The sequence below is a fragment of the Rattus norvegicus genome, chromosome 9, assembly GCF_036323735.1.
Source record: "Rattus norvegicus strain BN/NHsdMcwi chromosome 9, GRCr8, whole genome shotgun sequence".
Classification (NCBI taxonomy): Eukaryota; Metazoa; Chordata; class Mammalia; order Rodentia; family Muridae; genus Rattus; species Rattus norvegicus.
In genome coordinates, this window is record NC_086027.1 from 49,894,696 (window position 1) to 49,919,795 (window position 25,100).

Below are 25,100 nucleotides of genomic sequence, written 5' to 3' on the forward strand. Positions count from 1 at the left end.
TACAAGGACAGGTTTGTTAACTTCTCAGAGCACTCTGAAAGATTCAGGGGTGAGTTCCTGAGGTCTGACTTTCGTCTTGCCTTGGAGATGTGTTATCACAGCACTGTAGGCCAGCAACCAACACATAGCCACATAATTAATGTTCAGGGACCCAGGGAAGATGTAGTTTCCTATGCGAGTCCTCACCAAGACCTGGGGAACTCTGTCTTAGAGCTAGGGAGAAAGCAGACACTACATGATCTGTGTGTGAGAAAGAATGAAGGCCTAAAAGGTCCAGCCTGTTCATGACATGAAGTTAGACCTTCCTGAACCTTTATCGTGACACTTCTGAAAACATAGTAATGCTGTTCCAAGCTCAGGGCAAAGCAGAGCTCCAATGGCTTCTCATGACCCAGGCTACCCCAGATTCCTACAGGAGGGTGCACAGCTTGAGGCAGACTCTGACCCTTTGTCAACTCTGATAGAAGCCTTTAAGGTTTATTTTTTAATTTTTAAAACATATTTTTATTGGATATTTTATGTATTTACATTTCAAATGTTATCCCCTTTCCAATTCTCCCCTCTTCCACCCCTTACCCCTGTTTCTATGAGGATACTCTCCCTCCCACCCACCCACGCCCTCCTCAGCACCCTGGCATTACCCTACACGGGGGAAATGAGCCTTCATAGAACCAAGAGCTTCACCTCCTATTGATGCCAGACAATGCCATCCTCTGCTACATATGCGGCTGAGACCATGGATCCCTCCACGTGTACTCTTTGGTTGGTGGTTTAGTCCCTGGGAGCTCTGGGGTGTCTGGTTGGTTGATATTGTTGTTCTTCCTATGGGGTTGCTCCTTCAGTCCTTCTCCTAACTCCTCCATTGGGGTCCTTCCATTAAGGTTTATAACTAGAGTAGGTAGAAGATGCTTGAGGAAAAGAAGTCTAGAAAAGCCCATGAAGCTCTGGCCGCCCTGATTTGGTTGATGCCCCAGAGTAACCTCACAAGGCCCCTGAAGATCTACAGCCAGTTTCCAATAGGAGCAGCAACATAGTTCAGAACCAGTATGTGTACCACAACAGAAAGGTCCCTGGGAGGGAGACTGTTTTCTCTGGTCACCTCAGAGAAGGCAAACTGAGTGGCATCCCACACTAAGCCCAAGCTTGGATCTGGTCCCCTAAAGGAGAAAGTTACCATGGGGACTGAAGAGGCCTGAGTATCCTGCAGGCTCTACCACTTCCCCCACAAAGTCACTATCACATCAGCAGAGTCTGGACCTTAGGGAAGCCTTGGCCTGCACACAGAGTAACAGTTTTATTAGATACAGCGTTTCCTTTTCTATTCTGGAGTCAGTTGCTTGGCTCCCATTCCCGTATCAGCTGGGCAATTGTAGCTACATGTGGGCAGCCTAGAGAGAGGATGACCATTTTCTTTCCAGTTAACACTTGCTTCTATTTCTCTTTAGAGAGAGCAGGTGGGTCTCTGAAGAGCCAGGAAAGTCCTGTGATCAGGACCTACAGGAAACTAGTGCTACCTTGCTTCCTCAGGGTCAGGGAACGTCTCCATTTTTTTTTTTTTTGATTCTTTTTTTCGGAGCTGGGGACCGAACCCAGGGCCTTGCGCTTCCTAGGTAAGCGCTCTACCACTGAGCTAAATCCCCAGCCCCTCCATTTTTAAACATTTTAAAAATTATTTATTTATTTCTGACCACAAACATTAATAAGTACTATTTGTTAAGATTCAGAGGACAGTGCTGTGCTCCCCCCACAGCCCCCCTCCCTGCCATGGTGAACCACAGGGTCATAGAAACCCATGCCCCGAGGAGAAGAGCCGGGCCACACAGGGCACTAGAACAGTCAAGGAGTGATTTCTATGCCTCTAGTCTTAGGGGCCAGAAACAGATGATCGTGACCCATTAAGACCTAAGGAGGTAATCAATCATCTTGAGGGTGGAGGGTAGGACGGGTGAGATGGGGCAGAGACAGAAAATGCTGATTTCCCAATCCTGGTCTCTCTGCCTAATGAGAAGCAGGTTTTGCAGAATTATGTTCTTTGAGCAGTTTCCCTCTGAGGGAACTTCAGTTCTGAGCAGTCCGGGCTGTCCAAAGTGAGCATCTCTGTGTAGGCTCCCTCCTCGCCCCTTCAGAGTGGCCTGGGGGACCTAAGCCTGTGTCCTGCACCCTTTTGCCAGAACACAACCCCCCACCAAAGCCTCACTCAGAAGGCATTGCTTGTTTTGTTTCTACCTTGAACTGAACAGAAGAACCGGAGGCCAGAAGGTGCAGTAGCTTCCTGTGAGTTACGGTCTCACCTCTGGCAGGCAGATAGCTAACAGTGAGAGTTGATGGGTCCTGGTGAGAAGACTTCCTTTTATGCTGGTTTCATCTATGATCTGCTGAGTCTGCCCATGTGGAACCAGGCAAAGCTCCCCGATGAGAGAAACCAGAGGATCTTTTGGCTTCTGATAGTTTGTTGGTTGTTCACAAACTCAGTAACTGAGTAGGATGGGGAAGAGATGAAGAGAGTCCTTGTCTTCTGCGGAGAGCTTATGCATGTTCAGTGAAGAGTGCTGCAGAGGACCACAGAAGTCAGTGAGGAGAATGTGGGGGAGGGCCCTGGAGGTCAAAAAATGGTGCAGGCTTATGTTGGGGGTAAGCAGCCAGCACACTCAGAGAGTGATGTGTGGCACAGGCCTGGAGGAGCAAAGAGTGCAAACGACAGGCAGCCCAGGCAGAGGGGCAGGGGACCGCTCAGATTCATTTCTGGAGAGGCAGACACCTGGGACCTGAAACCTCCATTCCAGGCAGGTTCTGTGGGAGGTGCTAGGGGATTTTAATGTTAGTCAAGTCATAAATCCAGCCACAGGGAGACAAATACAAATGGTTTGAATTTCCTTATTTGAAAATATATGCAGCAAACATTCTCATTCTCAGGTGCAGTTTCAAGATCCTGTTCTATTCCCCACCCCACCTCCAACCTCAGAACAACCTTCCCACGGAAGTTCACGATCCTACTGACCCCTCCCTCTTTCTCCTCCCATAGGCTCCGAGGGTCCTGTGCACTCTGGAAGTTGGTGTGGACGATGTTCATCTTGCTTGTGTTAGTAACTGGGGTTTCAGCTTTCACCACTCCAGCAGTGGTGCACACAGGAAGGGTTTCTGAGTCTCCCGTTACATCAGAGAAGCACCCAGGTGAGAAACGACCTCTTCAGCTGGGAAAGGGCTTGGGGGGTGGGTGGGTGGGTGGCGGGGCAGTGGGGGGACAGTTTGCTCGGTTAACAAGCAGCAAAGTACAAATATTCATGGCTTGGCAATCGATGACAGATACTCCCTGTCTGTATGCTGAAGCCTGGGTGTGTGTCTTTCCTGCTAGGAAGAGATTGGAGATTAATGAAGTTTGCCCTTATTCAAAGATGCCTTTACTTAGGAATTTGAGATGCCCGGGGAAGACTGCAGCTTTAATACAGATTGTAATCTGTTAGCAGGACAGCAATCTTTGAGCCAGACTAGAGACCACTGCTCCAGGTGGGGTGTGGGAAGGATTTTTTTTTAAATTAGTTAATTTATTTACTTTACATCCGGATGGCAGCTTAGTTTACCCTCCCTCCTCTCCTCCCTCCCACCTCACCCCTGCCCTTCTTTCTCTTTCTCCTTAGAAAAGGGAGGCTTCTCACGGATGTCAACCCACCTTGGCATATCAAGTTGCAGCAGGACTGGGAGCATCTTCTCCTGCTGAGGCTAGACAAGGCAGCCCAACTAAGGGGAAGGGATCCACAGGAAGGCAGCAGAGCTCATATAGCTCCTGCTGTTAGGGACAGAGCTGCACACGTGTTACACGCCTGCAGAGGGCCTGGGTCCATCCCATGCATGCTCTCTCTGGTTGGAGTTATTTAGGTCCCTGTGTGCGCCTACAGGCCCAAGTCAGTTGATTCTGTAGCTTTTCTCGTAGTGTCCTTCACCTCTATGGCTCCTTCAATCCTTCCTACCCGCCTTCCATAGATTCCCAAGCTCTGCCTAACGTTTGGCTGTGGCTCTCTCCATCTGCTTCCATCAGTTGCTGGGTGAAGCCTCTCAGATGACAGTTACGCTAGCTGCCTTTCTGGACGTATAGCAGAATACCGTGAATAGTATCAGGGGTGGGCTCTCTCTCATGGGCTGGGTCTCAAGCTGGGACAGCCATGGGTTGGCCGTTCCTCCATTTCTGCTCCAACTTCATCCCTGCGTGTCTTGTTGGCAGGAGAAGTTGTAGGTGTAAGGTTTTGTGGTTGGGATGGTGTCCCAGTCCCTCCATTTGGAGCCATTTTCTGTTTGCTGGAGATGGATGACCTTTTTGGGTTCTATGTCCTTCATTGTCAGGAGTCTTAACTAGGGTCACCTCATAGATTCCTGGAAGTTTCCATTGTTCTAGACTTCTGGGTCGTCCCACATATGCCCCCGTACCCTTCCATCCTCCCTCCAGCTCTCCTCCCCCACTCCCCCTCACTCATCCGGTTTCCTCCCTCTATTCATACCCCTATGTCTATTCTATCTCTCCTTCTCAGTGAGATTCAAGGGTCCCCCTGCCCCTTTGTTATTTAGCGTCTTTGAGTTTGTGAAGCATAGTATGGTTCTCTTGTACCTCATGCCTAATATCCACTTAAAAGTTAGTACACACCATGTTTGTCTGGATCTGGGTTACCTCACTCAGGATGACATTTTCTGGTTCCATCCATTTGCCTGCAGATTTTATGACATCATCATTTTTAAATAGCTGAGCAATATCCCGTTGTGTACATTTGCCACATTTTCTTTATCCATTCTTCGGTTGTGGGGACTCGTAGGCTGTTTCCAGTTTCTGCTATTATGAATAAATCTGCTATAAACATAGTTGAACATAGTTGTGGTATGATGGAGCATCTTTTGGGCATATGCCCAGGAGTTGTATAGTTGGGTCTTGAGGTAGAATGAGTCCCAGTTTTCTGAGAAACTTCCAGATTGACTTCCAAAGTGGCTGCATAACTTTTCCAGCCCACCAGCCATGGTTGGATATAAAATTTTAAAGGTGGAGGTCACAAGCTTGTCAGCACAAGCAAGTCAAGAGCCTTGTGCTCTGCCAAGGTTACGTTGTCAAGGCAACATCAAAATAGTCCTTGAATGTCTGCATAAGAAGGTTACAGAAGCCCCCCTCCCCCAAAGTAGTCAGACATATCCTAAGTAGATGGTCACAGCTGTATATTTCTGGATGGGAGTCACAGTTACTAGAAACTTATCTTCCAGCAACTGGAGTCAGAGACAAATGTTTAGTAGGTAATAAAACGATGCTTAATATAAAATGGAGTTTTTTTAGCTATCATGCCTTTGACTTGAAACATACAGTCTGTTACAACCAATCCCTTTTACCTCTGTTTACATAGTTCAACTTTAAAAAAAAAAGATTTATTTATTTATTATGTATAAGTATACTGTAGCTGTCTTCAGACACACCAGAAGAGGGCATCAGATCTCATTACAGATGGTTGTGAGCCAGCATGTGGTTGCTGGTAGTTGAACTCAGGACCTCTGGAAGAGTAGTTAGTGCTCTTAACCACTGAGCCACCTCTCCAGACCATAGTTCAACTTTTAATATCAACAAATGAAAAGTGAGCCTTTATTTAAATCTTTAAGAAAAGATTTAAAACCTTGCCTTTATGTGTGTGTGTGTGTGTGTGTGTGTATGGTATCGTGGTGGTGGTGATGGGGAGAGAGAGAGAGAGAGAGAGAGAGAGAGAGAGAGAGAGAGAGAGAGAGAGAAAGAGAGAGAGAGAGAGAGAGAGAGAGAGAGAGAGCGCAACGCAGGCAGGTGTCTTGGAAGATCAGAAGAGAGTGTTAGGTCACTTGTAGCTAAAGTTACAGATGCTTGTGAGCCTTCTGATATATATGTTAAAGAATTTCCAGTCCCCATTTTTTAAAATTAAAATGTGAACCTGATTTATCTGCCTCCACAGGATAGAAATAGAAATTGATGGTCCCAGGTTATCATTCGGGAAGTTTAAAATCATAGGAACAGAGGGTACTGCCCATGGGAACTTGGGTACAGGTCACTTTGCTGGGACCATGCAGAAGCTTGCTTAGATGTGCTGTGTACCCATGGGTTGGGACCAACCTCATTTTGGGGACTTGTTTTGTGATGTGAGCAGGTCTGGGATCTAATGCCTACTATCTCTGACTTGTAGTTCTTGGAGACGATTGCTGGTTTCGTGGCAGAGATTTCAAATCGGAATTGAGGCTGGAAGGTGAGCCCGTGGTCCTGAGGTGCCCCCTGGTACCTCATTCAGACACCTCCAGCAGTTCCCGCAGCCTTCTGACATGGAGTAAATCGGACTCTTCTCAGCTGATCCCAGGAGATGAGCCAAGGATGTGGGTGAAGGATGATACGCTCTGGGTTCTGCCAGCAGTTCAGCAGGACTCTGGTACCTACATCTGCACATTCAGGTAAGACCCTCTAGGACCGGGACAATGTGGCTGCAGGCAGAATGGACTCTAAGGTTTTCAGTGACAATTGTACTTTCAAAGTACATGAATGGGGGTTGGGGATTTAGCTCAGTGGTAGAGCGCTTGCCTAGGAAGCGCAAGGCCCTGGGTTCGGTCCCCAGCTCCGAAAAAAAGAACCAAAAAAAAAAAAATACGTGAATGGCCGCTCACACTATGTTCTCCTCCTTTGTGTACCTGCAAAACTCCTGTGCTGGTTAGAAATATGTGTGTGTGTGTGTGTGTGTGTGTGTGTGTGTGTGTATGTATGTATATATATATATGTGTATGGATATTTACATACACATATATGTATATACATACACTATATATATATATATATATTTCTGTCAACTTGACATAAGCTAATTTCACCTTGGAAGAAGGAATCTCAATTGAGTAATTGTCTCCATTAGACTGACTTATAGGCAAATGCATGAAACATTTTTCTGGTTAATGATTTATGTAGATCTATGTAGAAGGGTCTAGCCCAGTGTCTTACTGTTTTATTGTTGTGGGAGAGACACCATGACCATGTCACTTCTTATGAAAGGAAGCATTTGGTTGGGGCTTACTTACAGAGTCAGAGGTTTAGTCCATTATCACCATGGTGGGCAGGGCATGCAGGCAGACGTGATGCTGGATAATTAGCTGAGAGTTCTACATTGGGATCCACAGGTAACAGGAAGACAGAGACACTGAACCTGGCTTAGGCTTTTGAGACCCCCAAATCTTCCCGCCAGTGACACCTGACCCAACAAGACCACACCCACTCCAACAAGGCCACACCTACTCCAACAAGGCCACACCTCCTAATCTTTTTCAAAGTTGTACCAAGCATCAAATATGTGAGCCTCTGGGGGCCATTCTTATTTAAACCACCACACCCGCTGTGGGTGATGTCATCCCTGGTCAGGAGGTCCTGGGTTGTGAACAAGCCATGTAAAACAAACCTGTAAGCTGACGTCATGGCGTCATGAAGGACTGTAAGCTGCAAGCTGACATAGCCTCTTTCCTTTCTATGTTATGTTTAGTCCTGGTATTCATGCTGCCCCATGCAACTTCCTATTCTATGTTCTACTGCTTTTAAAAACAAATTGTTGTAACATACATATAACATAGATCCTACCGTGTTGACCGTTTTTAAGTGAACTGCTCAAGCAAGCTAAGCACTTCCACATGGTGGCGCTGGCACCACGACCTTCTACCTTCAGAACTTCCTCTTCTTCAGGAACCAAAGCTTGGTCCTCATTAAACTACAGCTGTCCATCGTTCCCCGCTGCCGCCCCTGGCAACCAGTGTTCTACCTTCTGTCTCTATGAATTTGCTTCTTGTAGGTGATTCATGCAAGTGTTACAGCCCACGTTGGAACTCCCTTCCCTTTACAAGGCTGACTGTTGCTATCTTATGGTGCAAACATCCCACATTCCTGTTTGTCCATTTGTCCTTCTGCGATCTGCAAGCTTGTCCTGCTTTGTGGCCATTTTCAGGAATGCCATTATGAGTAACACATACGCTTCTGCTCGTGTTTCTGGATCACTGTCAATTTATGCCCGATTTCCTTTTACTTGTGAACTGCCATTCCATTTTCCACTGCAGCGGCATTGACTTCCGTCCCCACAAGGGTTCTGCTGCTCTCCAGATTGGTCAATGCTGGTTGCTTATTTAATTATTACAGTGCCATTCTAAAGTGTGTGACGTGGTGCCCCGTGTCTTGGTTGTCATTTCTGGTGTCTCAAATTTCCATGTCTTTCTTAGTCCCTTGTGTCTACTTCTTGGAGAAATGGCTTCTCCAGACCTTGCTGGTTTGGAGAACTGTGTTGCTTACTGCAGGATTTTGGGATGTCTTCTAGTTAGCTGTATGACTTGCAGATACTTTATCTTTCTCCGTGGCTTGCCTAGATACTCTGTCAGCAGTGTCCTCTGCATGAACACATTTACATTTTAGTGAATTCTATATTATGTCTTTCTTTTCTTCTAGTGCTTGTTTTCTTCTAGGTTGAGGGAATCAGATTATTTCAAAGTAATGAAGCTTTCCCCTTCATTTTCTTCCTATGAACTTAAGCATCTAACTCCTATGTTTCAGGGCTGACATACTTTGAGCTAGATTTTGCATACGGTCTGAAGCCAGGGAGGTCTGTTTTGGCCTGGACCTTCTTGCTTTCTCAACACTGTTTGTTGAAAAGATTGTTCTCTCTTCAGTGTGGACATGTCCTGCTGCTCCTGGAAGGGTAAAGTTGTTGGCTTCATATTGAAGATCTTAAATTCTTATGATCTTAGTTTCTCGTGCGGTTCTTCTAAAAGGGTTAGGACACACCCTTGGCCTGCCTGGAGAACAGCCATCCCCCTCCAGATGGCTGCCCTGCCCCAGACCACTGCTCGATCCACCCATTGCTGGCTTTAGAGTCCAGATAGATTTCATTAACTCGTTTATGGGGAAATTGCCCAGGATATGGTCACTTAGAAGAGCCAGGCAGGGTGATATTCTTAGCAGGAATGGAGGAAGTTCAGACACTATCAGCTCCAGTCCTAGGTAGGTATGAGAAACGTGCATACAGGGTTGGAGATGGCTCAGTGGTTAAGAGCACTGACTGCTCTTCCAGAGGTCCTGAGTTCAAATCCCAGCCAACCACATGGTGGCTCACAACCATCTGTCATGGGATCCGATGCCCTCTTCTGGTGTGTCTGAAGACAGCTGCAGTGTACTCACACGTTCCAGGACACAAGATTGACCTGTCCTGCTTGTGCTCTTACTATTGGGAAGTCACATGACCTTTCTATCACTCAGAGTAGTCAATAAATCAATCTTTAAAAGAAAGAAAGAAAAGAAGTGTGTATGCGCTGGAAAGATGGCTCAATGGTTAAAAGATGCTGTTCTTGCTGGGGAAGGAAGCAAGTGATCTTTCCTGTATCAGGGAAACAGGAACATCTGACTTGCGGCAGGTGTGAAGTTGCTCTCCTCCCAGCTTTTCCAACTTTCTCTGAAAGTTGGAAAACTACCAGGGAAACTTAGAAGTACTGTAGAAGGTCAAACAAGCAAACAACCACCGAGATGAGACCTCCATCTTGGAATTGGAATGACAAAATGAAAATCTTAGCCTCTCCCCTGTGCCTCCTGATACTCAAGTTTCAGTTTTCTTTCCTGATGAGAAGTTCGTTGGGAGGGTGAGGTGGACTAACCACAGCATGGGGACGTCTTTGTGTGAGAGAGTCATGGTCTATGACCCATATGAGCACGGAGACCCTACAGGGCTCTTCCAGGAGGAATGATGATGTTAGGGAGCGGTGAGTAGAGGCACACTGGCCATGGAGTCAGTTTTTCTGCTAGATTAAGAATTAAAACTGATGCCCTTGTTCTTGTTGGGGAAAAGAGGGAGCTCTGAGATTGAGGGGGATACTGAAAACCTCAGGGTGTTCAAGTGTTCTTTCCTGGGGGAATGTTTGCCTTCTTTTTCAACTGTGTAATGCTAGGCTTCAACTAGGGTGGGAATCTGCAGCAACTGGTAAGGCATACTTTGGCAGTCACAGTTCCAGGACATGAGACTGCCCTACCCTGTTCTTGCTCTTGCTGTTGGGAAGTCACATGGCCTTTCTGTCACTCAGAGTAGTCAAGATAATGCTGCCAGAACAAACAGTCCCCGGGTCTCAATGTTTTGTCCCAGGGGAATTACCAGATCAATAATGTGAACAAGCTTGGGGTTCTCGGTATGTCTGGCAGGCCTGGTTTCTAGAAACTTCTCCGAGTTTATGAGATTTCTAAGAGCCTTTGATATTTGTCTCTTACTAGCTACAGAGACTTAGGTTACTTCCTTCTGTACTTAATTTACTTTAGTTGAAAACACTAGCAGAATCAGCAGCACCTTGTATGTCTATTGCTAGACAGGAGATCAGTTCGCTGTGAGTAGCTACTGAAAGAACTCTTCGGATTTCTCACTTGTATCTCTGTAATGGGATCATTCGTTTATTTGATCATTTCATACACTCGTTTACCGGATTTTGGTTATTTTCATTTCCCATCACTGTCTTCTTTTTCCATTGAAACCCCTCTCTTCCCTCAAATCCTCTTCCAACTCTGGTGTCTTTTCGTGTACAGGACACATCGTGTTTAATCACGGTTGCTTGCAGGAGTGGGTTGTTATTTACTAGCGCGTGGGAACTTAGGGACCACACAGCTGGAGAAGATGGCAGCCTCCTGCCCTGGTACCCAGTAACTGCGTAGAGTGAGTGGCTCACCTCAGTGAGGAGTGAGCCTCAGATGATCCTCCCTGTGCATTATGTAATCACCCATATAGGTAACCAGAGCTGCTCTGAATTCATGAATACAGCAACCATGCCGTGTCCAGAAGATGCTATTTCACAGCATTTCCCCCAACCGCTGGGTCTTACATTCTCTCTGCCTCCTCCTTTGTAATGCTCCCCGAGTCTCTGAGTGGGTTGATATGAATGTCCCATGTGGGGCCAAGCAGTCCAGAGTCATTTATTCTTTATGTTTTTACTGCCATTGAGTCTCTCTATTGCCATCCACTGAAAACAGAGGCTTCTCCGGTGAAGGCTGAGAGGAGTTTTCATTGATGAGTATAAAGACAAATATTTAATTTAGAAGGCAGTTGGACACCATGTCCCTTTAACAGAACAATAGCAAGAAGGTTTGGCTTAGGACCTGTGACCTCTCTAGCCTTGGAGAACAGGTTTACAGAATCAAGCATGGGTTTCTTCCTATGGAGGAAGCCTCTGACCCACCCAGAGAACAGTTGGTTACCTCCATATGATGGTTTGTATATGCTTGGCACGGGGAGTGGCACTATTAGAAGGTGTGGCCTTGTTAGAGTAGGTGTGACCTTGTTGGAGGGGGTGTGTCACTGGGGGCGTGGGATTAAGACCCTCACCCTTGCTGCCTGGAAGTCAAATCTTCCACTAGCAGCCTTCAGATGAAGATGTAGAACTCAGCTCCTCCTGCACCATGCCTGCCTGGATGCTGCCATGCTCCCGCCTTGATGATACTGGACTGAACCTCTGAACCCTTAAGCCAGCCCCAATTAAATGTTGTCCTTATAAGACTTGCCTTGGTCATGGTGTCTGTTCACAGCAGGAAAACCCTAAGACATTCCATTAGAGCCATTAATACATCAGGGGGTGTACCCTGCCAGGCAGCTCATGAGGTCCACATCTTTGGATGTATATATTATTAGGCTTTTTTTAGAAGTAACTTTTACATCATATTTGCAATTGATTCTCATGATCTCACATGGTATGTTATTTATCGTAGGCAGCTACCCATCTGAGGGTCTTAGCTGATAAAATATATATTTTTCTATATTATTTTGTTTCATTTTCATTTTTTATCTTTTGGATGCCTCAGTTAAATGCAGAGCCTCATCCAGGCTGAGCACAGGGTCTACCTGTCAGCTCCTTGGTTTTCTATTTTAGACATTTGGTTTTATTAATATCTTCTATTCCTTCATCCATTTTCCCTCACATTCCCAGCAACACACACACACACACACACATACACACACACATACACACACATACACACACACATACACACACATACACACACATACACACATACACACACATACACACACATACACACATACACACACATACACACACACATACACACACACATACACACACACATACACACACATACACACATACACACACATACACACACATACACACATACACACACACACACACACACACACACACACACACACACACACACACTGCTCTGGCCTAGTCTCAGTTCTAAGGACAACATTTGGTATGTTCAAGTCTTCCTTGAACGCTTGATAACATCTTAGTCCTAGAATCATGGGTGTTTTGACAAACAACCAAAACATCTTTCCAAATCAGTTGTTTCCTCCAACCCCCTCCTATGTAGTTTGGTTCGATTTTTTTTTTTTGAGTCCAAATACAAAGCTCTCAGCTGTTGTCTGAAACTAGAGATCAGTTGGTGAAGCATTCTCGGGGGGGAAGCTCAGTGCCCTGGGCATGGCAATGACGCTTCAGCAGTGGTGCAGGGTTTCTTCATGAGAAGCACAGGCACACAGCTCGTAGGGAGCAGTCAGATGTGATACTTTGGTATCTCGAGAAGTTAAAAGGAACAGGAGGTGAACCATACCCAACAAGGCAGTGCAGGCTGGGCATGATGGGGGTGGGAATATGTTCTTACTTTCATTTGGTTTTGTATTTCTATCTTTCCACTCATTGCCGCTTTCTTTTTTCTTAACAAATTAGAAACGCGTCCCACTGTGAACAAATGTCTCTGGAACTCAAGGTCTTTAAGAATACCGAAGCCTCTTTCCCTCTCGTCTCCTACTTGCAAATCTCAGCTCTCTCCTCCACCGGGTTACTTGTGTGCCCTGACCTGAAAGAGTTCATCTCCAGCAGAACTGATGGAAAGATACAGTGGTATAAGGTAATGCTTCGAAACGTGTATGCCACTAACCTACGTCTCGATGGTTGTAGAACACATCTGATTGAAGACCATCATGAAGACACAGAGAATTGCATATTCAGACATATAGTATTAATTAAAATGGCAATGATTAGTATTGTATATTGGTACTTCTGTGGTTTGGATAAGGTTCATGTAGGAAGACTACGAAATGACTTCAGAGTCCATAACTGCTAGGTAGCTTTTGAGTGTCACTTGCCTAGAACAAAATCCCCAAACAACCCTGTCCATTTTCTACAAAAATTTTATATCCATGTTAAAAATATCTTTTTTTTTTAAAAAAGCACAAGACAACTTTTGGGCCGCAGGAGTAAATACAGTTACAGTTTCTCCTTTGTCTTCTTTATAAAGTAGCAAGGATTTTATGGTTTCTTTATGAGGTCATTGTTTCTTTAGGAGACAGTGTTTCCAGCACAGGCTGCAAATTCATATAGAGCTGTCTACCTGTCTCTGTGTAACTCATCAAGTATGGAGAATTTTCAGGTTTTTAATGCTTGAAAAAAAAAAACTGAAAAGAATACTTCAGCACCTGAGGCTATTGACTAAGGCTCAGACTTCAATGTCCGTAAACACATTTGTATTAGGGCTTCTGTTTACGGATTGTCGGTGTCTGTACCACTGTATAGTTGTGACAGATACCACGCAGGCTACGAGGGCTGAGGACCATAAAACGTGTCCTGTCTGGCTCTTATCTGAAAGGACTTGCCAACCTCTGATACAGACATAGAAAGATGCTGAGAGGTCTGGTATCCCTTTAGTCATTGATAAGAATTTGTCCTTTAATCAACAGGTTAATCAGCTGACTGGTATTACATCAAGATGCACACACACAAGCACATGCGTTTATTATATACGTCATAGCGATGTGGTACCGGAAACTTTCAAATGCTTTTCTGAAAGTGGATTGTGCCTGTAGATAAGCCTGGTGAGCTGGAGAGAGAGAGAGAGGAGTGGAGCGAGTAGGAGAGAGAGAGCCTTCTCTTGGTTTAGAAAGAGCAGGCAGAGGACAAATGCAGGGAGTGCCCTGCAGGGATGAACCATAGATCTGGAAACAATGTATCTGGCTTAGAAACCTTCCTTGTTTTTTGGTCTGGTGCGTTTGCCTCCTGACTTGAAACTGTTTCTGCTGTAAGCAGGGAAATTAGCAATTCTCCCTACCTGCAATTACACCTGGCCCCATGTCTGCCTCTGTACCACATTTAGTAAACGAGGCTGGCACGCGATGTTTACTATAGTCGTTCCCTCCATAATCCTGCTGAACATTGAGCACCTACTACGCTCTCCTTGTTCTAACCTCAGAGGTAGGGACTGCTCGTTTCTTCCCTTTCCAGATGATGGGCAGAAGAAGCTGACCCAAAGTCTAAGTTTATAGAACAATTGTGATATTGTGCCCCGTGTTCCTATTTGTCTACTCAGGCTAGGAGCTGTGAGATCTCCCCGTTTAATCAAGTATATTTTGAGGAAGGGTCACAGCAGTCTCAGTTTTGTCTGGGTCCCACCCAGTGTAAGATTATGACATCACTCTGGGTTGTATTTCATTACTGAAAGCCTTGAGCTTTGATCACATTTTATGTGCCCCCGTCCCCCCACCCCCTCTCTCCTTTCCGCCCCTTCCCTCCCTTCTTCTCACCCTTTCCTCCTTTCTACCCCTTCCTTTCTTCCCACCCCTCCCTCCTTCCCACCCCTCCCTCCTTTTCTTTTCTTCCTCATCACCCCTCCCCCTACCTTTGGCAGGGTTTCTCTATGTAGCTCAGTCTGGCCTCAAACTTGTAATCCTCCTGTCTCAGCTTCCCAAGTGCAGAGATTTCAGGGACATAATACCATGCACAGGATTTTCCTGGTTTAGAGAGCAATACACTCGAGGCTACAGAACGTTCAGAATGTTTTCACCCAGCCTACTTCTTCCATTTTCCTGGAGGCCTTGCTCCCAAGAGCTGTGCTTTGCCAAGAACCCCCCAGGACTCTGTGGACCCCATTTCTCCTATTTATCTACTTACAAAATTTTCTCTCTTGTGGTAAATCCTAAAATTGAAATAATTTTAAGAGAATTTCCCCCAACGTGATCTCTTCCAGCCCTAGTTTTTCACGTCTTCCTGGCTGTTTAATAGAGAGTTTCCTTGATGTTGCTCAGAGCCTGTAGAAGGCAGGTAGACCTTAAGTATATTTGTGCTGAAATGGTTTGAAATAACTCAATCTTTAAACAATGTATCCCTTTTTCTAAATGGGGTATGGGGGTACACCCATGTCATCCCAGTAGCCAGGAGGCTCAGGTAGGAGAATCAAGAATTTAAGGCCAGCCAGTATGGGCCACATGACAAGAATCTGTCCCCAAGGGAAAAAACTTTCTCTAGCAACATAGTTAAAATGCACCCCAGAGATAAAACGGGCAAAGTTAAGAACATGCCAGGGAAATTCTTGGGTTGTAGATTCCACATGGATTCATAACGATGATACTACACTCGATGTTATTCTATAATGTAACTTTAAGATACATTTCTCCCCAAGGGCTCCATCCTCTTGGATAAAGGCAATAAGAAATTTCTGAGTGCGGGAGACCCCACACGCCTATTGATATCCAACACATCCATGGGAGATGCAGGCTATTACAGATGTGTTATGACATTTACCTACGAGGGCAAGGAATACAACATCACTAGGAATATTGAACTCCGGGTCAAAGGTAAATACTCAACACTGAGGTACCTGACTTGCCTGGTTCTAGAAGCAACATGGTAGAAAATTCAGGACCACCTAGAAACCCTCGAACGTCTTTGGCATGAAGGAAAAAGAAGAAAAACAAAATGTATGCCAACTATTCTAAATGTTACTAAAACACGGACAAGATACTTTAAGAAATATACAGCAGGAAGTTCTAAGAGAAGGAGAATTCTTGGGCAGGAAAGGGATTAAAGTAGGCATTTGAAGGGTGCAAGGCTAAAACTCACCACTAGAGGGAGCAACACCAAGGGGTCCCGGGAAATGGAAGGTTTGAGCACCGCGAGCTGGTCAGGACGCTCTTGCCAGAAGCAGGGAGAGCTTACTGCAGTGGTTCTCAACTTGTAGGTCATGACCCCTTTTGGTGGGGGAAGGATGTCACCTATCCTAGGTGTCAGGTCTTTCCAATACAATTCTTAACAGTAGCAAATTATAGTTATAAAGTAGCAACTCACTAACTTTGTGGCTGACATAAAATAACAACCTGAGTAACTGCATTAAAGGGTGGCAGCTTCAGGAAGGGTGAGAACCACTGTTTTTCTGGGGTTTCGACCAGAGCGCTGAGCATTGGCATAGCCTGTGCAGAGTGCCCTGGCTGTTGGTCATTGAAGCTGTATCCAGATGCCCTGTGTACAGGCTGACCACTACCTGCTTGAGAGCTTAACAGAAACCTTCAAAATCTGGATTTTTTTTTCAAGAATTCGTATATTTTCACCAGCATAGTAAGATCTTGGGGATAGGCATAAGTTTAAACTTGAAATCAGTTTAGGCTTCATATATTTTATTCATATATTACACAAAACCCAAAAACCGTTTGATGTAATATTTAATTAATTAATTTTTGGAGACAGGGTTTTTGGCTATACTTAGAACGTCTATGTGGTCCAGTGGCTATGAGCTGGCTTCTAATCAGAGAACCTATTGTAGCTTTTCCATGCTGTAGTCACTCATGAATGCCACCAGGTCGACTATCACAGTATTTTAATTAATTCTGTGCATCAAAACAGAGTTTTATGGTATGGAATTTTCCATGCACAGCATTATATTGCTGCTGAACAAGTGAGGTTTTAGAGTAATTCAGATTTTGAAAACCTGACGGATTATACTTGAAAAGAACGTGATAGACAGGGCTGGCTAGCATTGAACAGTCGTTTAATGTCTACCCCTCAGCTCTTACATGCCAGAGAGGAAGCGAGGTGAAAGGAGAGTAGAATAAAATATGTGAGCCCCAGAGGCTCATTTGTGTCATTATCCTGCCTGAATTGAAGCCTCTGGGGTATACTTGTTATCCTGTCCTGTGAGAAGAGAACAAGACATCTTCTTGCTCAGTTCGGGGTGGTGCCTGAGAGCGGGCCTCACTACTTGTCTGTGTGACACTGCACAGAAACGCTAGGGGGCGGCAGACCCGCGTATTGTACCGAGTTCTGAAACTGGGGCCACACCGTGGATCTTAAATGGGCTGCCTTGTCTGGCTTCAGTGTGAGAGGAAGCACCTAGCTTTGCAGAGACTTGAAGCCCCAGGGTTGGGGGATACCCGGGATGGGGTGCCCACTCGCTCAGAGGAGAAGGAGAGGGGTGAAAGGGAGGGATTGTGGGAGGGATTATGACTTGGAGGAGGGGTCAGTGAGCAGGAGATAAAGTAAGTAAAAAAAATCAATCAATAAATCAAATAAAATTTGATGAGTTGCGCACAAGATATAAGAATGGGGGGTCCTGAACCAGACGCAGCAGAGTTACCTGAGTACTCCTCACACACACAATCCAAGTGATGCTCACACAGGGAGAATCTGAGTGCTTCTCACATGCGTGCGAAGTTTGAGTGTACTGCCCCCTCTTCCCTGCCCCCAGACTCTGAGTAGCACCCACACAGGAGAATCTAAGGTCCTACGTACATCTGATAAACAGGATCTTGGGAGCTTGAAGTGCTATAATCTATATTTCCCAAGCCCTTCACCCTTAAGGCCATACAGGCACACCCTGGAGTTGGAGAACCACTGCGTTGTCCTATTTGTGATGCTGATCTTTCTCCCTTGATTGTCCCAGCCTTGTTAGAGGCAGCGATGCCACTTTCACAGTGGAGAAGCCACCTGTTCCTTAAGCTACACTGTCCTCTCATCTGGTGCTTATGTCATATGGTAATTTAAGCGCTCTTTAGTAAGCAAAACCGAGAACCGTGAGGCCAGTGGAGGGATGGCTCCCAGCCCTCCACTCCCATCTCTCCAGATGGCCCTTTTGCTCCACTTCAGGTGCCCAGTTTCCTCCAGGTTGTTCGAATCCCTCGGAGGTCCACTCCAGCCTCGGAAAAGAGTTTACCACCTTAGTTAATAAGATATCAGTGACCAAGGTATGTCACTGAATTTAGTACCCAGTGTGGGATTAGCCTTATACACAGACGACTTTCTAACCCATTTTCCAACCCCCATGCCTGCTCATGAAGAAATGGCTAGTCTTGAGGGAGGGCAAAACCTTTAGGCAAAACCCATCCAGTGGCTATCATCAGTATGCATTCAGGAAGCCTGGGGGAGGAGTAGCTAATTGTTCATCACCGAGCAGATAACAAAGACCATCTGCCAGAGGAATGTGTAACTGTGGCCTCTTCCAGTAATGTCTCTGCCGGGAAAGCATTGGCTTAAGATGCTCACTTTCATGGGGAGCCCATTTCCTTTGCCAGACAAAGGCTGATTCTCACAATGTCTGCTCGCACGGGGAAGGGCCACTTAATTAGCTAAAGAAGGAAATCTGCATCTCTACTGGAAACCAAGGCTTCCCGCCTAATGCAATCTCTTTTCCTTTCAACCTTCTCAGGAATAACCACAGAACCCATCCCTGTGATCATTTCTCCCCTGGAGACAATACCAGCATCTCTGGGTAAGGACCTCAAGAATTGTTTTACCCACGTGCCCATGGCGGTGACTGAAATTATCAGGGCTTTGGGGACCTGCGTCGGCTGACCACTTTATGGCTTTGGGTGCACAGTGACGGAGTGGAGCCCGCAAACCACGATATGTGGGGGCTGACATGACCACTGTAGGGACCTTTGTCTTTGCCAAGTATTGTCTGGCGTATTGCCATTATTTGAGAGCAACGATACTTCATTTTCTGGAAGTCATACCCACAAAAACCTAAAGGCAATGGGGCAAATAATTTGGTAATAGCTATTAACTGTTGGAAGGGGTCCACAGAGGTGGCATCTTTAGTACATTCAACGTAATTTATGTTCTCAATATTTAGCAGCTGCTCAGAACCCCTTGAGACTCTTGTCAAACAGAGCCAGCCGTGACTGCAGACAGTTTCCTGTTATTAGAGTAGCTGGTATATTCATCAACGGTATGATGAAAGGCGGTTTCCGTTTTCAACCCCTGCTGATGCAGGATGTCCTGGCCAACAAACTTGTTGGATGGTGCACAGTGGGTGGGCAGTAAAGGCACTTGAGTGAACTGTATAGATGCTTTTGGAAGTTCAGGGTAGGGAAGGGCTGCCCAAAATTATTGAGCAAGTAGATACTCTGCCCTGTGTGAGCCAGCCCTGTGTCCACACCGACTCTCAACGAAGGTTTTATTTTTACTATTTACCACAGGAAAAGGAGTAATCGGGACATAGCACACTTTAGAAACTCAAAAGTTAGAATCACATTGGGCTGCAGATTCTGGTTAGCGTGCCTGGGAACCTGGCATGTACCTACCCCTCCATGTGCTTGTTTTTAACAATACAGGCTTTATAGTGTTCTGATGCCCATTCATCAAGCTCTGGCTTCGGAGTCTTTTTTCTAGTTTAAAAGATTTATTTATTTATTTATTTATTCATTTATTTATTATATATGAGTATACCATGACTCTCTGCAGACACAGAAGAAGAGGGCATCGGATCCCACTACAGGTGGTTGTGAGCCACCATGGGGTTGCTGGGAGTTGAACTCAGGACCTCTGGAAGAGCAGGCAGTGCTCTTAACCACTGAGCCACCTCTCCAGACCCCTGCCCCCACACCATCTGTCCCAGAGTCTGTTTTTAAAACAAAACATTATTATTAGTTCTATTTAGGGTTGGGTTTAAACATTAAAGTTTACCTGGTGGCCATAGAGGTAGGGGCTCCTGTGCAGGGGTTCGAATTGGTTGTGGTCCTCTTGGTTCTTTGTCTTCTCGAAAGCCAGAGTGGAGACAATGGTTGGTCCTGGTTCCCAGTTTGCTGGGTCTCAGTGCTCTCCAGCTAAGTGGAGCCCAGTCCCATCTGTTGCTTCGAAGGCACTGCAGTGCATGGTGCAGTTACATGACAGCTTCTTGCCTGTTTGTTTTGTTTTATCCCAGCTCTGGGCATGGGGTCAGGCTTTCTGTACTCTAAGCATGACCTAGACATAATGAGCAGCTATAGCTGGCGGGGAGCATTAAAGGGACAAGAAGTGGTGGAGAGGAGCTGATGCTTTCGGAGTGTGACAGTGGGCCAGCCGTACCTGACAGGCAAACTGTAGACGCTGTGTCTTCAGGAGCAAGAAACGAATCTTCTTTTTCACTGTCTCCTCTTTGGTGACTCAGAAAGAAAAATAATTTCCTATGATGGAGGCAAGGGATTGGCACCGTCGAAGTGCATAACCGTGGGGAAAGTACTCTCCTTAGACTATGCCACTGGCTTTCAAAGGGTTAATTCCAAACCTAGGCCCTCCTGGAATGAAGCATTCCATTGGGAAAATGTCAAGCTGAGAGCAGCAATGGCCAGAGGAAAGAGTCACACATGATGGGAATTTTTTGTAGGTAGCATCTGTTGTAGAAGGAAATAGGTCTTGAATATTGAATGCTCTGTAGGAACACAGTGGCCTTGGTGAAGCCATTCAGGTCTATGTGCTTAGGGACTTTTGCTGCTGCATAGACCAGTGGATGGTGCCGGAGACATTTGATCAATAAGAGCTAAAGCTTTACTGGAGCAGAATTATTTGAGGAAACTAAATTTCCCCCTAAGGAAGGGGTTGACTTATGGGGTAGGGGCATTTGAGAAGACAAGCAAGACCTTGTGCTGAGAGTTTCCTGAGGGTTGTGAGGTAAGGTGACCCCTTTCCCTGCTGGGTTCTAATGGTTGATGTGTTGTGTCTTGCTATACCCAGGGTCAAGACTGATAGTCCCGTGCAAGGTGTTCCTGGGAACTGGTACATCTTCCAACACCATCGTGTGGTGGATGGCTAACAGCACGTTTATCTCAGTGGCCTACCCAAGAGGCCGTGTGACTGAGGGGCTACACCAGTAAGTGGGTGAGGGTCCTCTGCGACAATGTTACATTCATGTTCATATGACATATATATATTTATGGTATATAAAATATAATATGTGTATATAATATATAATATTAATACATTATATAATATATTGTGGTAAAAGTAACTTTTAATAAAATTATGAATTGTTAGGTATTTAGAACTTTAAAAATTAAATTTTGCTCAACACTGTCTTTAAGAACCAAGTATTCTCTATACTTACATGAGTGGCAGTTTACTAGTTGACTCTTGAAACATTTTTTCTTTGACATTTATTTTATTTTATTGGTTATTTTATTTATTTACATTTCAAATGTTGATAACTTTTTGCATGTCTAAAATTGAGCTGGTTCATTCCATTTTCCACTTTGTTACGCTCATTACTCAAAGATCTTCACAAGCCTCATAAACATTATAGGGTCGACACGGTATTTGTACTAGACACATGGTCTGACGTATCTCAAAGGAGGGGAAGAGAGAGAGAGACAGAGAGAGAGAGAAAGAGAGACAGAGAGAGACAGAGGGAGAGACACACAGAGAGACAGACAGACAGACAGACCGAAAAACAGAGACAGACAGAGGGAAAGACAGAGACAGAGAGAGACAGGGAGAGATGATTGTGTAGACTTTTTACACTCTGAAAGCTGAAAGGGAAGGACACAGAGTTCAAAATTTCCAGTTCTTTTTAAATTGTATTCTTGTTACTTTGAATTAGCCTGAATTTTAAGTTGTAGTCTTGTTACTTTGACTGGACCTGTGCTTGTCCCTCTTTTCCCTTTGGGGGAAAGTCAACATTCTTTTGTGGGTACAATTACTGTTTGAGAACGATGCACGGTGGCATACGATGGGCTTCCGCTGTCTGTTGCCAATGACTTAGCCGCCATGAGTGTCCAGTGTTAGTGGACTCAGACTGCTTGCTTGGTCATCCTAGTGAACACGTTCTGAGATGCCTTTACTCACGTGAATGGGTAGTCATGTGACCTCTTTGGCTTCTGCTTACGTTACACATGGGAGCCACCCTGACTGGGACCTTCCCTGGGCTGTCCAATGCCTCTGGCCTGTACATGTTGTGTTTCCCCATTAGCAAGGACACCCTGGAGGGCTGGGGTCCTGGAAACTCCCTCTGCCTCACCAACTGGTGAGAAAGCCAAATTCCCCAAACTAGAGTTTTCCCTTCCTACTTGATTGTTGAAGGTATTTTTGACCACCCCCCAAATGAAGTTTTCCAACTAAACCAAGAGGAGAGTATGTGCTTTGATTGCAACAGATGTCTTGCTACAAAGGACGGCAGCATCAAGGACATGTGCTTCTCCTGGGACAGGCTAGAGAGTCTCTCAGATGAGCATCAAACATGGTGGCAAGTTCTCAGAACACTACAGAAGTTGTGGTCAGTTTAAATACAATAGATTTGTCTAATTTGAGAATGTCTGCCTAGTTGGCCTGTAAAGGACAAGTCTACTTTAGATACATACATCATGTTCTGCATACATACATCATGTTCTTTATACATACATCATGTTCTTTATACATACATCATGTTCTTTATACATACATTATACTTTGCATATGTACATCATATTCTACATATGTACACCATGCTCTACATGCTTACATTATGCTCTACATATGTACATCATACTCTACATATGTACTCATGCTCAATCGCATGTCTTCTCACCCAGCCAGTACTCAGAGAATGATGAGAACTACGTGGAAGTGTCGCTGATTTTTGATCCAGTCACAAAGGAGGATCTGAATACAGATTTTAAATGTGTTGCCACGAATCCACGGAGTTTTCAGTCACTCCATACCACAGTCAAAGAAGGTATGCTATCTGGGGGACGCTGAAAGGAAAACAAATGTATTGAATGCTTTCTGGATGCTGGGTGGAAGCATGCATTGTTTAGACGTCTCCTTGTAGGGCGTTGAAAGCAAACCTCAAATTGTGTGTGTGTATTGTACATGTATGTTCACATGTATGTTGTACATACATGTTCATGTGTGTGTATGTGTGTGTGCGCATGAGTGTAGGGACAATAAATGGATGTTGGATGTCTTCTACATATCTTTTTTGAGACAGAGTTTCCCACTGAATATAGAGAATTGGCTAGACTGGCCAGCAATAGGCTCAGGGACCTGCCCATCTCCACTCCAGAGTTCAGGTTATAAATGTGTGCACCTGGCTTTTATGTGGCTGCTGGGAACTCAAACCGAGGCCCTCGTGTTGTACAGCACACACTGCAGGGACCGAGATATTTCCCCAGCCCCACCTCCTCCTCCTCTTCTCCTCCTTTCCTCCTCCTCTTCTTTTTGGCACGTGAATGTGGTATATGTGCACATATGTTCATATGAGTGCATGTTCAGTGAGCCCCCTTCTCTCACTTCTGTCTGTCTGTCTGTCTCTGGCTCTCTCTCTCTGTATGTGTATATATATGTAAAGCCAGTGATGGAGTCTTCCTCAATCACTCCACAGTTTATTTACTTAGGCAGGGTCACACACTCTAACCCAGAGCTCACTATCAGTCTAGCTACAGTCAGTTCCAGGGTTCCCCGTTTCTGTCTCCTGGGTGCTGGGCTTACAAGCAGGCTGTCACATCCACCTTACATAGGTGCAGGAGACCTGCAGTCTGGTCCCCAAGCTTCTGCAGGTAAATACTTATCTACTGAACCACTTCCCTACCCCACCAACCTCTGCTTTAGAAGGAATTGTTAGTAGGGTGGACATTTGGCATTGGGAAATTATACTCATATAAAAATATAAAAACTAAGTTGGGATAACTTTTAGCCAATGTAAAAATCTGCAATGAACAGAATGCCCTGTGTCTTCCTCGGGCTCTACCTTGGGGCACCAGGGTTCGAGGATCTCATATGGTCTAGAACGTGGTGGATCATTCCTTATCTTGAACATGAAGTTGAAAATCTCTGTCCTGATTTGTATGGACCAGGATTGCAGGACAGCAGGCAGCTGTAAGGTCCAAGCCATCAAATAGCAGGAAACAAGTACAGTGTACAAGGACATTTCAAAAAGAAAAAGTACCCAACGATTAAATCTTATTGTTTAAATGTTGAATAGGAACCTGAGGTGCAGTTGCTATAGTTTCCATTGATGGGGCATGGATACAGTAACTTACAGGCCACGATAACCCTGGAGAGGAATCGGAATGCAGCTCTGGAGCCTTTGGTCCATCACAGTTTGCACATCCAGGGAGGCCGCTATAGGCACATCCATTTCAGCTCTGTACCCTCCCAGCACTCACCTACCCAAGCCTCTACTAGACCACAGGCACATCTCTTGCCTCATCCAGGGACCTCCACACGAGTTCTCCTGAGTATCACCAGACTATAATTGCGCCAGCTCCTTTCAGACTGAAGTTTAACCACCAGAGCTTATGTGTCTGGGCAGATGTCTCAGTACACCTCAGTGCCATCAAGCTAGGAGGGTCCTGGTGAGGTTCAGAAGTCAGAGTCCCACAGAAAGCAGCTTCTTCATCCAGGGATCAGATTAACAAAGGAACATGGGCTTTATGTGGGCCTGCATGGCACTGCCTTACATGTTGGATCACCAGGCCCTGGCTAGGTGGGTGTGTCCCTGGGGAAGCTATGGCTGCTTCCCAAGGCACATTAGGATCAAGGGGTAAGTGCCACTTATTTCTGAGGAAAATTACAGTTTCATATATTGCTCTTCCACAGACACACACGGAGATACACAGAGACCTACACAGACACAAACACAGAAACACACACACACACACACACACACACACACACACACACACACCCCTCCACTCCACACATATCCACATACACCTGCCTCCAAGGCCCACAGTCTCCCCCACATCCGCATCTACTCCCATATATGCCCACATACTTATACCCACACACATACCATACATACATACATACATACATACATACATACATACTACATACATACACATGAGCATGCACACACACAGAAGGGTATGATTACTCCTCTAACAAATGTGAAATTTTACATACCTAGTCCTTGACTTGAAGCAAGGGGGAATCAAGAGTTTGAGGTCCTCTTGAACTACACGACCAGATCCTATTTTTTTTTTAAGTGGAATTCTGGTCTCATCAACATGATATCTAATAGCACTGTTCTCATATTCACTTTTAATATTGTATTCATAATCTCTTCTTGTATTCCCAAAACAGAGATGCCTAGGAATCAATACAGTAGCTGGATCCAA

General features: G+C 45.3%; 1 protein-coding gene across 2 annotated transcripts in view; it reads left to right on the forward strand.

Annotated features, from left to right (window-relative positions):
- Nucleotides 1-25,100, forward strand: part of Il1r2 (interleukin 1 receptor type 2) — a 40,447-nt gene that overhangs the window by 14,768 nt on the left and 579 nt on the right. The window contains exons 2-8 of one of the 2 annotated variants that reach the window (XM_039082947.2): nucleotides 3,023-3,171; nucleotides 6,171-6,429; nucleotides 12,715-12,895; nucleotides 15,440-15,614; nucleotides 18,455-18,517; nucleotides 20,740-20,883; nucleotides 22,569-22,706. In XM_039082947.2, the coding sequence (XP_038938875.1) occupies nucleotides 3,023-3,171; nucleotides 6,171-6,429; nucleotides 12,715-12,895; nucleotides 15,440-15,614; nucleotides 18,455-18,517; nucleotides 20,740-20,879 (967 nt within the window). In that variant the 3' untranslated portion in view covers nucleotides 20,880-20,883; nucleotides 22,569-22,706. Of the gene's footprint in view, nucleotides 1-3,022; nucleotides 3,172-6,170; nucleotides 6,430-12,714; nucleotides 12,896-15,439; nucleotides 15,615-18,454; nucleotides 18,518-20,739; nucleotides 20,884-22,568; nucleotides 22,712-25,100 lie in introns of those variants that run through there. The other variant, NM_053953.2, reaches the window with a different exon arrangement.